The sequence below is a fragment of the Coturnix japonica genome, chromosome 4 (assembly GCF_054131305.1).
Source record: "Coturnix japonica strain WE chromosome 4, WE-NBRP24, whole genome shotgun sequence".
Taxonomy (NCBI): domain Eukaryota; kingdom Metazoa; phylum Chordata; class Aves; order Galliformes; family Phasianidae; genus Coturnix; species Coturnix japonica.
Genome location: NC_140666.1, coordinates 48,132,410 through 48,150,440, shown reverse-complemented (window position 1 = coordinate 48,150,440; position 18,031 = coordinate 48,132,410). Strand labels below are relative to the sequence as shown.

The 18,031-nt window shown below is 35.0% G+C and overlaps 1 protein-coding gene and 1 long non-coding RNA gene across 3 annotated transcripts in view; both read left to right on the top strand.

Moving 5' to 3' along the window:
* VEGFC (vascular endothelial growth factor C) overlaps positions 1-12,655 on the top strand; it is a 60,383-nt gene extending 47,728 nt beyond the window's left edge. For both annotated transcript variants that reach the window (XM_085545133.1, XM_015861810.3), the window contains 4 exons: positions 6,108-6,259; positions 9,859-9,968; positions 10,221-10,551; positions 12,136-12,655. In XM_085545133.1, coding sequence (XP_085401259.1) covers positions 6,108-6,259; positions 9,859-9,968; positions 10,221-10,551; positions 12,136-12,250 — 708 coding nt within the window. In that variant the 3' untranslated portion in view covers positions 12,251-12,655. The remainder of the gene's footprint in view (positions 1-6,107; positions 6,260-9,858; positions 9,969-10,220; positions 10,552-12,135) is intronic.
* A 471-nt stretch (positions 12,656-13,126) lies between these two features.
* LOC146761066 (uncharacterized) lies at positions 13,127-14,110 on the top strand. Its single transcript, XR_014945359.1, has 2 exons — positions 13,127-13,254; positions 14,078-14,110. It is a non-coding gene; the product is annotated as an uncharacterized LOC146761066 (long non-coding RNA).
* Positions 14,111-18,031: the final 3,921 nt, after the last annotated feature.

Genomic DNA, 18,031 nt, shown 5'->3' with positions numbered 1-18,031 from the left:
GTAGTTAATGTAAACCTGGGAAAAAATAGTACCTCTCCTACAAAGAAAGGCTGGAGTAGCTGGGGGTGTTCAGCCTGGAGAAGAAGTCTCTGGTGAGACTTCATTGAAGCTTTCCAGTACTTGAAGAGAGCTTACAGACAGGAGGGAGAATGACTTCTTATATGGTCTGACAGTAATAGGACCAAGGGGAATGGCTTTAAACTAAAAGGGGAAATTTAGGTTAGATGTGGAGGAAATTTTTTACTCAGTGTGTGGTGAGGCACAGGAACAGGCCACCATGGAAGCTGTGAGTGCCCTTTGCCTGAAGGTGTTCAAGGCCAGGCTGGATGGGGCCCTGGGCAGCTGAGCTGGTGGGTGGCAACCCTGTCCACAGCAGGGGAGTTGGGATTGGGTGGCCTTTAAGGTCCCTTGCAATTCTGTAATCTAGACTGATAAACTTCTCTCATCTTAATATGAAAATAAGTTTTTATTATTTTATATTTGATAAATTACTGATAAATTCATGTGTGATGATACAGCTGTATGCAATTGTATGATGATAATGATGAATAAATCAAATTAGCTACTGAAGGAATGAAATATGCTTTGTATAGAAATCAAGATTTTTTTTTTCCTTTTTTTTTTTCTGTAAAGTATGGCATGAGCTCCTGTTAATCTGAAGGGAATTAGTGCATCCTCCTTCCTAAGGAGGATGACTATATGTGATTTTTTCTTTGACTAGAATGCTTATAGTTTTTTCTATCAAGATTAGGAGAGTCCTCTCCACTGCTAGATTTATTTTCTTTTTACAGTTAAAATCACTCTGAGTTCTAGTTTGCCCCACCCTTATTGCTGTAACTCCAGCTCTGTAAATGAGTGAAGGAAGAATTCTGTCTATGTGGGAGCTGGTAGCAGCCAGCCGCATGGCAGTACGTGTGGGATGCAGTTCTATCAAGGAAGGTCTTGCAAGGGTAGCTGAAGGAGCACCCTTCAGGCTGGCAAGGAGGGTGACTGTTTCACTTGGCATCACAGTAATTGCAAATTGTGGAGTGCCAAAGGTCAAGATGGCTTGTATGGAACAAGTCAGAGCTACCTTTGCCTTGTCTCCTCTGGCTGTGTTTCTCACCTAAAAAGTACAGCATAGAGCGTATGTTTCTTGATCTCTCAGGATTTTAAAAATAATTTACATATAAAGTAATTTAATTTCAGGGAAAAAATGGGTTTTAATAGCATTTGTGCTTCTAGGAGGGATCTAATTATTCCCTTACCCCTCTGTATTAGTCTGAAATGCTGTGTAATTGCATACCTCTTTGTACCAAGAAAATACCAACAAGAGAAGCTGACATTCAGGTCTGTAGGATATGTTGCCTTTTAGTTTTGGCTGGTGTGGTGGTATGGAGGTTAAGTATTAATTAAGCCAAAAATACACCTGATTACAGGCTGTGTTTGAGGCAGAGAAATTACAGGTTTCCTCAACTCCTCCGAACAAGAACAAAAAAACAACAACAAAATCAGACTTTCCAAGTCTTTCAAAGTACAAATTGTGTTTGTATTTAAGTGTTGTGCCTTGTGAAGAGTATGCATTTTAATACTCTACATATTCTAAAATTAAAATATGAGTTCAAGGTGAAAAGATATCTCTTGCTGATATTGAAGGGCATATGAAATATATTAGATAGTGAATTAACTACTTGATTTTTTTTTTTGCTTTAAATCAGTACTGAGGAGAATAAAAAGTGATTAAATGCTCAGAGCTTTATAAAAATAGCTATGGACTATAACAATAGACCCTGAAGTCTGTAGTCTAAATATATGAAGAGAAATGAACCTTTTTTCATTTCTGAAGATGAGTATTTTAGTTTTTGCTAGACTGAAAGATTTATGGTGGGATAAATATTATATTCAAACTATTATCTGTAGATTTGTGTTGTATATGCTTATTTATGGTAGAGGTTTTCATTTTCTCTTTCTGTTCCTCTTCTTCATTTATTGTTGTGCTCAGAAAAAAAGTTGGATAGACAATTACTCTTGTAAAGTGATCTTTAGATTCAGTATTCTTATTAGTAGAAAATGATAGCTGTAAAAGTCAGAAAGGCAATAGAAATTAGCATAAATATAGTACATAAGTATTTTACTTTCCTATAAATTTAAATATGTAGTGATGACTTTGAAAATGTCTTTTAGTCACTGCCAGTGAATTCAGCTGACCTCATTTTTGTAGTCAAAATTTAAAGATTCTTCTTTGTTCTAAAATGTCAAGATTCCTCAGTCTGAGCCACTGGAGTTTTTTGGTTCAAGAAGTTGTAAATACATTTATCTTTAGTTATCACTATGTGTTACTGCAGTGGTTGTTTTCCATTTGTTTTTTGACCTTAATGCAGTGTTGGTAGCACACAGGTACAGAACAGCATGGGCAAGTTCAGTCTATTAGGATCATTTTATATACTTTAAATTGCTGCTTCATGTTCTATAATTATTATTTTTTCTCAAAATTGAGAGCAATAGCAACTCTCCACCTTGAAATAACCTGACCTAGTGCCTACTACCATAAGATCTCTTGTTCTTTTGGAGATATAATCTCATTTTTTACAGTCTTTCATCCTGAACGGATGAAAGTCTTTATTCATGACTCCCTAAGAACAGACCTGATGGAAATGTCTTTCACCATGCCTTTAGCATGAATTAGTCCAATTTTTTATTTGAAGCTGGGAGGGAGGGGAAGAGTTGGGCCTTTGACCTGATTACTTTGTACCTGTAGTAAAATCAGTCCTTTACTGAATGGGGGCATCAGAACAAAATACTAGAAAACTTCTCTCCAGGAGGAGGTACCCACATGGACAGAAGACAACTATCAGTAGTGCCAAAAAAGAAGGCAGGCTAAACCAGCTTCATTCACAGATGTTATGGTGCAATTCTCATATGAAGTTCTTTCTAGACCTTGATATTTGGTGATTAGGTGTTACCAAATATGCCCCGTAGAGACAAAATATAGTGACATGAATTCACATTTTAAGCTCACACTCTGTATGTGTAAGAATTTTTAGAGAAATTTATCTTAGTGTGTTCTTGAAGCCCAGCAAGTGCTTGGGGATTGTAGCTGCCATTCTACACTGTCCACTCCAGTGGTCTGGAATCCGTTAGATTTTGCAGTATGGCAAACCAGCATGCTCCAAGAAAAGAGGAAGAACAGTGCATGTCTTTTATTTCAAATAGCTGTAGATTGTTCCAGGCAAGTAATCTTACTTCTCTTCAGCTACTAAATTTTATCAGTTGTCTCTGTAGTGGGTTTTTATTTCTGCTTTGGAGTAGCAAATTCATGATGTTATGAGAGTGGAGAGAACTGTGTGCTCATTGTCCTGCCCTTGAGTTCATATGAAGAATCTGTTTTTTACAAGAGACTTAATACAGTATTAAGCCTTCTTCATCTGTAGATTCTTAGATGGCCAAGAGGTCTTAAAAGCTGTACTGTCCTTCCCAAAACACCAATTTTGAAAAAAAAAAAAGAATTGGGAAGAAAAGAAAAAGGAAAAAAAAAGATGGAATTCTTGAAAAGGTGGCTTTTGCCATCTGAGTAAAGATCGAGATTTGAAAAGAGAGATAGCCAAAGGCCTCAGCATCTACATACTCAGAGGTGTAGTGTATGCAGAAGTGAAAACTATTTTTTGTAACCATGGTCCTATCCATCTCTTGAACAACAGCAACTACCCCTTCTCTCTGATTTTCCTGGTCACCTTGGGCATTATAGCCAAACCTGTGATGTCCCTCAAATAGGTGGATATCTTTAAGAGAAATGAATAGGTACTTCAATTTATTTTCATATTAAAATGCTAGCTCTATGTTATTAATATTGCTCTTTTTGGATGACAAATGTTGATAAGTATGCTTTTTCTGATTAATTTAGAACTTTTATAACACATGAGAGTATAGAAACATAGAATGGCTTAGGTTGGAGGCGATCTTAAAGATTGCCTAATTCCAACTCCCTGCCATGGACCGGGTTGTCACCCACTATATCAGGCTACCTAGGATCCCATCCAGCCTAGCCTAAAATGTGCCTCCAGGGATATTTATCCACAGACTCTCCAAGTAACTTGTTTCAGTGCCCCCACCACGCTCTGAGTAAAAAATTTCTTCCTAACATCTAACCTAAATCTCCCCTCTCTTATATTAAATCCATCCCCTTGTTCTATCATTATCAGACTGTGTGAAAAGCAGTCCTTCTCCTGGTTGTAAGCTCTACTTGAAGTACTGGAAAGCCACAGTGAGGTCTCCCTGGAGACTCCTCTTTTCCAAGCTAAACAAGCCCAAAAAGTAAAGGATCCAATATTTGTAAGCCAAAAAGGAGTATAATAATAACAAAAAGTTAGTAGAAAGTCCCTTTACGGAATTCTCTGTTGAACTTAATAAAAACCCTGGAGGTTGGGGCAGTTAAATATCATTATCACAGAAGGAAAAATAGATTTGCCATTCATTTTATTAGTACCAAACTTTAACTAGATGAATACACTTATGACTTTATTCATTAATGATCAAGAACCAACATTTTAAGAAGGGTATTTTGCAATTGCAGCAGGAATCCAAATGTTAATATTCTTTGAAATGACTCTCTAAAAAGAGGAATTCTTTCCATGGTAACTGCATAGAAGAGATATTTTTCTCTATTGGCACAATGAGGCTTTGGAAAACTATTTTTTTGTTTGTTTGTTTTTCCCTTCTACAGAACTAAAGATAGATTAATTTTCATTTGAGATGTTATTGGAAAAAAAAAATTACTATAATGGATGAAGTAGTTCTTGTGGTAAGGCTAATAGCATTGTAATCCTCTGTAACGGAGTATAACACAAATAATTCTACCAACTCAGTTATTTTATGATGACACTCCCGATTTTAAACTTTTAAAATATTCAGTCGCTAAATACTGCCAAAATTCACTTTAAATAGATATTTGTCATAGTAGACAATGCTTTACAAAGTTTAGGTTTAAGCTGCATAATTTAGGTATGACAATAATATGATCTTTATATGAGCTGTACAAGCACACTTATACCTTGCGGGTACTCGATGAGTACACGCCACACTGCTGCACCTGCATGCCTGTCAGCACCCAGGCTTACTTGTGTAATTCTGTGCAAGATTTTGTGTTTGAGATTTCCTGTAGATGTGCTTGCCTTTCTGAATAATTTAAAATTATAGCTGTTTGTTTTTTGTTTTTTCCCCAGTTACTATAGCATGCAGCTTGTCTGCCATACTATGAAAGTTATTGATTATGAAGACGACTTTTACCAAAAAGTGTGTACTAACTTCCCAGTAGAGTATTGAGATTTGAGTCTTGAAGTGAAATCTCTTCAATTTCTTAAATTAGGTGTTCTGGATTAAATACTGAAATGAGTCTCGAAGTTTTTCTCTTAACTCATGTTTAATTTTTCCACAAGATACCACTGAAGTCATCTTTCACTTGTTAAACTACACTTCCCACTAAAGTTGGGATTTTATTAATTAGCATATGTGAATTTTTAAAAACTGATCATTTCATAATGTCCCAGGAAAAAATTCAATATACATTCCATTAGATGACCATCTAATTTTCATTTATATCAATACCAGAAAGAAAAAATACACTTCATGATGCTTCTCAACATTAGTTTATCCAAAATTGTTTTATCTAAATCCAACGTACTGCTGTTATAAATAAATTTTGCAACCAATGCATTATCTTGTAGTTTTTCCTCTTTATTCTTGTTTCCCAACTTTCCAAACCATATTCCAAATACTATGTTTTAAATATTAAGAAGACTGCCAATTTGAAGCTATTTCCTCTAGAAGAATGATTTCTTCATACATTTTTCCTAAAAACTTTGGTAACTTTGATTTGAATGGAATACTATGCAAACAGGCATGTAATATGAGTTAAAATTAAAAAAATATTAGTTTTTATTCTTTTTTTGTAATGCAATAATGATTTAGCAGTTCAGTTAACTGTTTCTCACTGAATTATGCTGGAGAAGAAAAACCAAAGATTAAATTCCCAGTGGCTGTGTCTGTATACATATCACTGTGTATCATCTTCAGTTGTTCTGTTACTAGACTATAACCAAGTTCTTTTCTTCTCTTTGCTTTCCCTTCTGTAGTTGTTTGAGATTACAGTGCCTCTCTCTCATGGCCCCAAACCTGTAACAGTCAGTTTTGCCAATCACACGTCCTGCCGATGCATGTCTAAGTTGGATGTTTACAGACAAGTTCATTCTATCATAAGACGTTCCTTGCCAGCAACACAAACTCAGTAAGTATGAGACTTGTCTTTCCTTTCACATTATAAGAAAGCCTACGTAATTAAATATAAAATATCGCTGGAAGCTTTTGCAGTTAGGATAGGTGAACTTGTATGTATCAGTAGTAGCAAAACACATTTTGCAAAGGAGCTGATATTGTTTTACAACAAAAGACTGTTACTGAAGTAATTAGCTCAGTACCTTTCTAACTAGTGTGCAAACTAGGGGAGTAGGTCAATTGAAAATGAAAAGTAATGAGTTGGTTTCCTTGCTTTTCTCAATGGAAACAGGTAAAATGCAATTAAGGTTTTAAAGTAAATAAGAAAAATCACTTGTAATAATAATAATAAAGGAAAACTATCTAAAACCAGTTATTTTTACAGATAAGGAGTAGATAATATTTCTCCCTCAAACTGTATTTTCCTTTTAAAATAAAGCAGAAGCAGGCAAAAGGTCTACACTGTTAAAAGAAAAATCCTGCCAGAAGCAAAAATGGAACAGAGTGGGAAAAGGAAGTGTTAATGGGTGGTCCATAGAACTGGCAGATAAATTTGTTCGGTTAGTCCGTAGGCTTGGTGATTTTAACAGGAGTATTTCAGCACTTGAACTGCTCATTGCCATAGTTTTAGAGGACTGAGTGTTTGATTTCATGCTGTATAAATATTAAGTAGATATTTAGATAACAGTCTGACGAGTCTTTGTAGAAGACCAATGTCTAAAAGCTAACCTGGAATTAATAATATGCATTTTTAATAAGGTGAATGAACAGTTCAAAACACCCATAGAAACAAGCTAGATTTTCCTGTGTTTTCATTAAAGTCTGGATGTTCTTTGAGGTGTTCAAGCTAAGCACAGATTATACTCAGTTTGAATTCAAATTGTTGAGTTGGTTCATCAAAACGTGAACTGTGAATAGTGGATTAGAAGAGCATTACGGAATAAATCTAGTAGTGGTTTAATTAATTGGATAATTTAACAGATTATAAAGACTCAAAGCCTAAGAGTCAATAATAAAATCAAATTACGCTAACTGTTGGCAGCTTCTCTGAGCTTCCATGGTAAGAGCAGCTGTAATTATTATGGTAAGGCTTTATTTTAACCAGGAAACAGCTACCTATTGTAAAAGAGAAGCATGGAGATGTCAGACTGCTTACTGTCCTACAGTGCTAGATTAGAACATATGCAGGCCTTGTTTATTCATAAGCACTGTTTTCACTTTCATTTCCAGAATCTTGAAACAATTAAGCTGGTTTTGTTTGTTTGTTTTTAATATTTGCTTCTTAAAAGAAGTCACAGCTTTTAAACAAAAATCAAGTTACTGTGTTGCTGATGGGTGTTTAAATGCTTTTCAGAATCCCCCTGTGTATTTTAGTGGAGGTGGAGACCTTTGCCTCACATATACCGCTCATGTCACAGGGGTAGAGCTGCATGTGCTCATATTAACTGAGATACGGTAATGATGTTATGACATTGAAAAGAAAAAACTAAGAATACAAACTTTGTTTTTAGGGAAATAACACTTACTTAGGATTTAGTAGTATGGACTGTGTCATCATACACGTTAGAAAGAAGAGAAAAATTACTTTTAAGACAAAATATAATTAGTTGGCCTTTTTTTTAACAAAATATGTTTACTGTGCAACTTGATCATGTGAATTAAGATCCACTTCTTTACCCTTTTTTCTACTTTGTTCTATTTATTTCCTTTTAATAAGTAGCTGCCTCTACATACTTGTACAGCTGAAGCATGTCAGCTCATGCTAACTGGTGTTTCAGAATACTTTCTGGATTAATGGCTTCTTAAGCTGTATCCTTCTCTGCTTGTGTAGAATTTCATCAAGATTTGCAACTCAGAAAACTGACACTTTGTTTTAGAAATCTGGAGATTTTACAGGGAGTAGGGGTTAGAAGTGAAGCAAGAGAGCAGTGCCTGGACTTCAATACATGTCATAAAGAAAGATCCAATATTTTTTTTTTCCATGATAGTGTAAGTAAATTAGGTGCTTAGGGAGTTAACATGCATTTTAGATGTACATTTTATTTTAGATGCTATGTTTTTCTTTCTCTTATGTGTCAGGTTGTGACTTAGCATGCTACTTCATGTTGAAAATGTGAAGAGTAGTACTTTTATTTTTTTTTAAGCCACCCTGTATTTTCCTAAATTCACTTTAACTTTTCAACCATATTCTGTAGTAACTTTATTTCCTAGCAGCCAGAGAAGAACTTGTAAGCCAGCAGTTTGGTTCCTTTTGCTGGTCATCTCCAATCCTGATGTTCAAGTTATTGGCTTTCATATCAACATTATCTTACTGCAGTTCATATGCATGTATTGTTTTCTCACGCTGTCACTCTGGTTGCTTTCTTTAGGAAGTTTTAAACATGCTTGGTATGGTCAAGCTGCTCCAGGTGCAAGTTGTGCGTGCTTAGCTTTGAAATAGAATACTATTATAGGTCTGTAAATTCTCTGTGCCATTTCTCAAGCTGAAACAGGAGGCAGGCAAAAGGACATGTGTGCCAAGTGAGGGAGCAAGGATGATCTCATTAGTGGAGTGAAATCAGGAAACACCAGCTTGATAAAGCATGAGGTGGTGCAGGGTGATGTTAAACTACAGGAAAAAAAGCTGTTTAATGTGGCAAAGGGGAGTGGTATCCTTGAATGATAATCATGGAAGAATGTCCTGGCACCTGCATTTTTCAGCGAGTGAGTAATGCTGCTTCTCTCATGGAAAGGAGAAAGTGCCTAAAATGGATTATGTGTGTGTTGGTTTAACAGATGAGAATTTTAGAAATACTGCAGAAATAATGGATAGATTACACAGCTTGGATGCATAAAGGTAGACATGACTCATTAGAAGTTGTAATGGCAACCGTAGTGATGAAGACATGAAGCAAGGAAGATCAGATAATACTTATTCACATATTCCTTATGTGGTGAACTTACTCATTGAGTTTCTCATCTTTTAACAACTGATGTTAGGACTTTTTACTTTCTTTGGCTGCAAAACTCTAGCAAGTACAGAAAACTAAATGTTAAATAGTTTATTTTCTCTCATGTCTAAAGTGACTTCATTACTGCTGAAGTTCAAATCTTTAGAGTCAAGAAAGATGTTCAAGATTTCAGTGGATGATAAGGAATAATCAGTTAGTGATGCAACTTTCTCGTAAAGAAGGGAAGCTGATAATCGGATTACATTTTGAAAATTTGAGTTTGGTCTACAACATTGATTCAGAAATTATGGTCACTTGTTGTATGCCTGTGTGTTTGAGAACATTTTTGTACTGCCAAAAGCAATGTAGAAAATTTTGTCTGCTACCAATTATGTGTTATCTCATGTGCAAATAACTTTTTACTGATCTATTGATACATAAAGTTTACATTGAAAGGTTTGAAAACACTCATATTGTTTTTTGAGAGTCAGAGCTAAAACTTGAAAGGTGAGATATCTTCAGCAACTGGTTTAATGTTTCTGTACCTTGACTACTGATGTGGTAGGAGCTGAAAATAAGACGATGAAAGGTTTTTGTAATAGAGGGAAACAAATGGAAACAGTGCCTTACATCATTTTATTGTTATTATGGCAATAAACCAGCAGTATATTTTATTTAATAGGTGTCATGTGGCAAACAAGACCTGTCCAAAAAATCATGTCTGGAATAATCAGATTTGCAGATGCTTAGCACAGCACGATTTTGGTTTCTCTTCTCACCTTGGAGATTCTGGTAAGTAGTTTTGCTTAGAGGATTAAGTGTAGTTCCATATTTTGATTTGCCTAAAGAAGGAATTATAAAAGTTAGTTAAATGGTTATTTTTCTTTATTTGTAGTATTACAGACCATTGCTTGTCTTTTCATTTATTTTCATTCCTAAAATACCTTGAGAAGTGTGAACTGGATGTTGTTGTTTTTTTTTTAATGTAAGAATAGGAGAACACAAAATTCTGATAATTGTGAAACTACTTTGTTACATTTCCAGACACATCTGAAGGATTCCATATTTGTGGGCCCAACAAAGAGCTGGATGAAGAAACCTGTCAATGCGTCTGCAAAGGAGGTGTGCGGCCCTCAAGCTGTGGCCCTCACAAAGAACTAGACAGGGCATCATGTCAGTGCATGTGCAAAAACAAACTGCTCCCCAGTTCCTGTGGGCCTAACAAAGAATTTGATGAAGAAAAGTGCCAGTGTGTATGTAAAAAGACCTGTCCCAAACATCATCCACTAAATCCTGCAAAATGCATCTGCGAATGTACAGAATCTCCCAATAAATGTTTCTTAAAAGGAAAAAGATTTCATCACCAGACATGCAGGTAAAAATTCAGTCATTAGCCCTTTTACTGTATCTAAGATATAAAATTCAGGGTTGTGTTGTTAGCTGTTTTACTAAAACATTTTGTATCCATAAATAAATTGTAAGACTCTCTTAGGGTCATTTTTATCTTCCATATATCTTTTATTGTCCCAAAAATAAGCTGTTAAACTGATCTCAGTTTTCTGTGCATTACTTACATGGAGTGAAGCAGGACACAGTAATGTTACTCGCTTAGTTTCAAAGAGCACACTGGTGAAATAATGCAGGATTATTAGCACTGAAAACACTGAACAAGATGTGACTAGTTAATAAATACCATGTTTGCAGCCTTCCTCATTCCTTATTGCTTTCTTCATAGTTCATTGGTTGAACTAACCAGTCTGAAGTAACGTAAATGTAATCCAGACCTCCTATCATAAACAAATTATAGCAAAGTGGTAACTTGATATCCAAACCAAGCATGCAGAATATTAATTTACCTGCAGCAATGACAAGATTAGCCTCAAGCCTGAAGCAAAAATTGCTTGGGGAAAAAAGGAGTCTGAAACAGCCTTCAATACTGTAGTGGTTTTGAACTGAAGTTAGCAATAGATCATCACAAGTTTTTCACAAACAGGCATCCATTTAAATACAGGTTTCAAGTATAACTGTGTTGAAATTTGAAGCTTATACTTTTCTCTTTTGACTCATTGCCAGTGTCTGGAAAAAAACCCACCACCAACAAAAAACAACACAAACAAAAAACAACAACCAGACTCGTACATTGTCTCCATTATACACTAGAAAGTATTTAGCATTGTTGTTGTAAGGTTACTGTAGGTCATGTTCTCATTTTAATAGAATACAAAAAATAAAAAAGGAAAAGGAGTTCAGGGACAATCACAGATATTATCTTTGTATAATTAAGTTCTCCCCCTTTTTACGTATGTGTGCTTTAATGCTTTTTGACATTGAAATTATTTTAATCTAAAAGAGGCTATTTCTTTTATTTCTTTTTTTAAGATTGTCTTAAGCATGTAGTCACTGATCTTACTTCGGAATGCACATAGATGTAATATGAGGCATAGACATAGCACTACTGAAATCACAGAGTAGCTGAAGGAGTTTACTACCTGAAGGAATTATGTTCTCATTTTCAAGATTGGAGTTACGGGGTGAACATACCATAAACAGGGTAATGCAGGGCCCACTGCATTAGTAAAGAATGTAAGAAGCAGTTCTGGGTAGGAAAGTGGCAGACTCAACTACCAACCAATTCTGGATTGCCACCTCAAACTTGACAGGATAGAGTATGGTGAGCTGACAGCAAACCAGTTTAAGAACAGAAAAATATTACTCTATCTTCTTAAAAATTAGAGGGAAAAAATTAACCTACCACCAGCCAGTACTTTAAAAATATTCTTGAGAATCTCTTGATATAAATCTATTTATCTACAATAATATAGTATTGTATTTTGTGAAGAATAGGCCAATTAAAAGTGGTTGCAAGAATATGTATTCATGGAGGTACATGCATATGAATATATATTCCTAGTTAATATAAATATCGTGTTGTATTAATGCCCAGTCTTTATTTTTTCAGTTGTTACAGACCACCATGTACAGTCCGAACGAAACGCTGTGATGCTGGATTTTATTTTAGTGAAGAAGTGTGCCGCTGTGTACCCACATATTGGAAAAGACCACTTATGAATTAGCGAAGAAAGCACTACTTGCTATTATGGTGTACATTTTTTCCATTAGAACAAAAGAGCAACAGAAACTTTTCAAATACATGGAATTAAATGTTCGCCAGAGACCCTGTGGGGCTTTCAGAGACAAACACGTTGTGCTTTTCTCAAGATGTGGAAAGCAAATGTAGAAAATAACTGGGGTTCATGTTTTATAAAGAACTCAGTAAGGACTTATTTTCTGCCAATGACCAAACAGCCTAGGTTCTACTTCTTGTGATTTTTTTAAAGAGATAATGACTATATAATTTATTTCCACTAAAACCATTGTGCAGCATTTGTTTATAGCAGTAACAATTGTTAAAGCTCACTGTGATCAATATTTTTATATCATGCAAAGTATGTTTAAAATAAAATGGAAATTGTATTATATAATGATGAGAACGTTTGATCCATCTGCCTACGGAAGGGAAACTACAACTCACCTACATTACCAGAGCCATAGAAAAGGAGAGAAAGAGGTTAAGAGAATGCACTTTTATAAGAGGAAAACTTCAAATGTTTCCTTGGAACTGCTGTATATAGCATTTGAAATATAAAGAGTTAATATTTCATAATCCAGTGATACTTCTGTCTTTGGGATGAAACCAGCATAGCGAGTGCAGTTAGTAAACAATGAAAACATTGCAGATCTTGCATGTGCCTTGTGCAACTATAAGGTATGCAGCAATTAGTTGTGTTCCAAAATTTACATTCTTTAATTTCTTGTTGTCCTGGTTGTATCAGTATCCCATATCATGACATCATACAGCAAGCCATTTGGAACTGGAGCACAGTACTGGGGAGCTACGATTCCTGGGTCGTGTGCTCCTGTTAGTCTCAACTATTTTCATGTGGCTTCTGGTTTTCTGAGAGGAAGACACACTGAGAGAAGACAGACTACGCTTCCCAGACTACAATTTTCCAGTACTCACGTGATTTCCAATTCTGGGTGATGGGGCAGAGAGCTCTTCCCTTCCAGGAGGTTGTCTGTGAGTATCTCCTTATAACGACTTGGATTCTGTATCTCTCTGTAATAGTGCTGAACATTGCTTGGTAGACATAAGCCAGGCCCCAGCTAGTTTGTTCCTTCTTAGGTTTGCTTAGGCTGCAACTATGCTGTCTTCAAGCTGCCTAAACTTTTGAGGTTCTGTAGGTGTTCAGGAGTGAAATTCCAACACACCAGTGGTGCACATTTCTCTAAGGTCTCTCCCAAGTCTTTTTACACTCCCTGCCACTTGGTGTTTTCTGGATTTGAGGAAGGCATCCTCCAGATACTGTAAATACAAATATTGAGTAAAATGTTGTGAAATGATTCAGTGAGTTTCACAACTTGATTATTGATCAGACACTTCAAAAGCATGGAAAGGATTTGAAAGAGAAAATGGAAGCTTGGGTAAAAGTCGCACGTTCTGTAAAATAATTATTAACTCCCTCTGGGGCATAACTTCCAGGGTTAAAATCATACGACATTGTATACAGGCACCAGATATGAGTTCATCATACTTCATCACCAAATGATTCTAATTTTTTATACACACAAACAGCTGTAAAGAGCAGAGTGACAAACTTAACTTAAAAACGAACCAGTGTGTGTTCTGAGTACTAAAATCTGGAATATGATAGAACAGTAATCCCTTAGCAAGTTGTATCAAAAGGGATAAGGTCTGTCTCTTTTTTTCTTTTAAGCTAATAAGAGCAAGTTGAGATGGTGCCAATAATAATAAAGAATAAGATAATATAAAAATAACTTGCAATAAATAACTATTTTATTACTATGAAAGTTAAAATGCCATCATGCTTTTTATGTTACAGGCTGTATGCTACTAAAATAATTCAGAACGCTTTGGTGCAGTTTCATTCTTTCATAAAGACAGTCAGATATTCTGGTCAAAAAATCTGTATGTACAAAAATACTTTGAAGGAAAACAGCACATTTTACACTCCAGCGGGGACATGAAAGGGCGTCCACCAGTCCAGTATGGATCAACATCTTCCCTACATAAAAAATACTGTAAGGACTTCTCTTTGTTAAAGTGAGTGCAAAAATCAAGTGTCTACAACTCTGGCAAAAAGGTAAGACTTTTAACTTGCATGGTAATATCAATGCATATAGAAAAATTTAAAACATTCAAAATTAAAATGTTTCAGAAATTGGAGTGAATTTGTTAAATTACACAAACTTGATTGTGTGTAGAAATTGAAAAAGCGAAGCAAGATTTTTGTAGTAGTAGGAAGATCTACCATATATTTAAATGTCATTATTTTCAAGTGCTGATTCTAAATAATTGTACACTCAGATAACACAGCACTTTAAACTGTCCTAAATAAAAGATCAGCTATTTATTATTCAAACAGCATGAAGTTTAGGAATACAAATACTGAAGCATGTCTTTATTGCTGTACTGCCTCAGCAACTAAATGCAGGTTGAACTCCAACTGACAACTTTATGGTAGTACAGCCAGACTCCACTTCCCTTTGATTAGATTATTAGTAATGAAAATCAACAGTAATTAAATTGGCAACAACAGTCTAATAGCAAGAGGCCAGCAGCCAAAACTTCATCTAGCGTTGCTAAAGATCAAGGCATCTACATCTCAGCAGCTTAAAAGAGGCAAAAGAATACCCTAAGAAATCAATTCAAAAGCAAATTTTAATAAAGCTTTAAACTGTAGGTGAAGCTTCCAAAGTAACTTCCTAATTTCTACTCATATCCAATATAGAAGAGAAGAAAGAATCCAAATCTGAAACCAGGAACAAAAGCCAAGTAATCTAACAGGTTAAATGAAACATACTTGTGGTTAAAAAGGAGAACACAACAACAGAGCAAAGCTGCATTCCTACAAGTACATAGATTATAAAAAGTGAATGTTATAGTACTATTAAAACAACACCAACCACTAAACAGAGCAATGCTTACTTTAAATAACTTGAAATGCTTTCAGTAAAACAAAAGAGCTAATAAAAATCATTCTATTTCAGCAAATATTTAGATTTCTACTGAAGAAGGTATTCCAAAGCTATGCTTCAAAATGAAAGTTACTTTCTGGAATGCATTTTAAAAAAAAATTATAACTTAGGAGACTTTTGAACATAAATAATGTAAATCGCTAAGAAAAACTAAGATACAAAGAAAGCAAAGACCTGACTTTTGAAATTTATTACAAATCAGATTTATGTTTGGGCAGCAAACTGGTCAGGAATACTTGAAGATATTCAGATAAGTAGAATAATTCATGAAATTGATGGCATTTTTGGGTAATCATGCTCTCCTTCCTTACATCAAACATAGAGAGGAGCCAATAGATTTATAGCCTTTTCAGACTGAGGTATTATTTCATTTTAATCTCATTGCAATTTTCAGCTTCAATTAAGTTCTTAGTTCCCTACTCATTAAATATATGCAAAAATTAAAAGTTGTACCCTAAAAAGCCCTAAAAATAGGGCTGATAATCATATATACAATTTATTTTGCAATAGTTCTGCAATAAAAACATTATATTGCCATTTGTGTAAAAACTATCTACAATCAAAAAAAAAAAAACAAAAAAAAAACAGGAAGAAGAAAAGTGACTGCAGTCAATCATGCCTAATAGTAAACAGGTTTATGCTTGCATTGCATCAGGAATTTACAGCAGATTCTGTATTCCTTCAATTATTATACTATATAGAGAGCATAAATTATACGAAGAAGCACCTCTCTGCCTTTATTAACAGAAGGATGTACAATTTACAACATGAGCATTGTTAGTGCCCTGCCATGTTTTTTAAATTCATGTTAAACCTGCTGATACTAAATCAGTTCTCTTAGATCCATTTACAAAACCAGTATGAATTCCTGCATGCCCACTGAATCATTTTGAAAGACTTAGCATTAGTATTGCTTTTGATATTTTCATTTTTCAGTCTTCAAATCCCAAAGATAACTCCAGCTGCCCTTGAATTTTAATGAATTTTAACATCATCCTCTGTAGTTTTCTGGCATGATGTTTAGCTATAGCATCTATGCCAAAAAGCTAGCAGTAGACTCATAGAATCATTAAGGTTGGGAAAGATCTCTAAGATTGTCTAATCCAACCATCCAGGCACCACCAAAATTGCCCACTAAACCACGTCCCTCAGTGCAATGTCACATATGTTGAAAAGCCTCCAGGGGCGGTGACTCCAACACCTCCCTGGGCAGCCTGTTCCAATGCATTACCACTCTCTTGGAGATGTTTTACCTAACATCCAACCTGAACCTCCCCTGGTGATGCTTGAGGCTATTACTTCACATTCTATCTCTGTTACCTGATGAAAAGAGGCCTACACCCAACTCACCATAACCTCCTTTCAGGTAGCAGTAGAGGGTAATGTCTCCTCTGAGCCTCCTCTTCTCCAGACTGAACAATTCTGGTTCCCTCAGCTGCTCCTTATAAGACGTGTTCCAGACAACCCTTCACAGCTTCACTGATTTTTCTCTGGACTTGCCCCAGAGCTTCACTGACTTTTCTGTAGTGAAGGGCCCAAAACTAAACATGGTACTTGAAGTGAGAATAAGGTATACAGTCATAAGTAAACTCAATCAGACTGGTCTGATTAATAGACTACATTCATTTAAAGAAATTATAACTTATTTAGGGGTACAGAACTTTGTGATCAAATGAATTCAAGGCAGTCAAATCAGAATTTTCAACTTTTGTAATTCAGTCAATATAATATAGTCATAATTTATAAATTATATATATATAATATAATATATATAATATATATATAACCATATATATATAAATATATAATTATAAATATCAGAAGATTACTACCAAGCTGAAAAAAGATAAAATTATACTTAATAATGTATTCCACAGATTATTCCTGTTCTCTTTTCTGCTTTCAGATAAAACTTGAAAACAAATTGAAAAAAAATATAGGACAACCTTCTGACTCAGTGATGAAGTAGACTAGGTATTTAATTACTCTTTTTTAAATGTAATAAATCTGAACAAGGGTCTAAGAAAATTAGGCCAGTTTACTACAGGCTAATCAGTCCAGACTACACTAGAGTTATTAAATAGCTGTAGATAGATGAAAACATTATTATACAGTAGCATATCTGGGCTCATCTATATTTTCACATATACATATTGTAATGTAATCTGAACAGTAACAAGCACCAAACTTACAATAGTATAGTTTCTAACATTTAAATAACTTATCATTATAGAAATGTGCATTTTATCTGTAGTCTGCAGCTATGAATCAAGAAACCTTAAGTTCAGGAATGTGGTACATCGCAAATAACATCAAATTACCAGAAAAAAAAAATCTTCCAACACAATGATTCGCTGTTTTACAAGAGCATTGCTATTTGTTGGCAAACTTGTCTGGAAATCTCTGTTTGCATGGTAATTGTATATTACCATTTATTCTCTATTCTACTAAGTAAAACACCGTCGTGAAAGTCACATTGTGTAGCTCCAGACATTTTTCCTGGGTAAGGGGTCTGAAGCCGTTCATTACAGATATTGACCTTTCATCCCAGTTTCAGCAAAGTATATCCATTCTCTGCATTTGTATCAGACAATTGTGGTCATTGAACTCTTCCCCTTTGCCCCCTTTCTCAACTTAAATTATTTCTCCTAGATTTCTGGACCATATCTCAGTCTCCCCATAAGAAAGGCTGAAAGGGAAGTTCCATTATTGACCTATCGCAGTTAACTCTCTCTCATCCAAATTGCCTTTTATATCTTATCTCCCACTGAAAACATAATTGTTTTCCTATATACTAC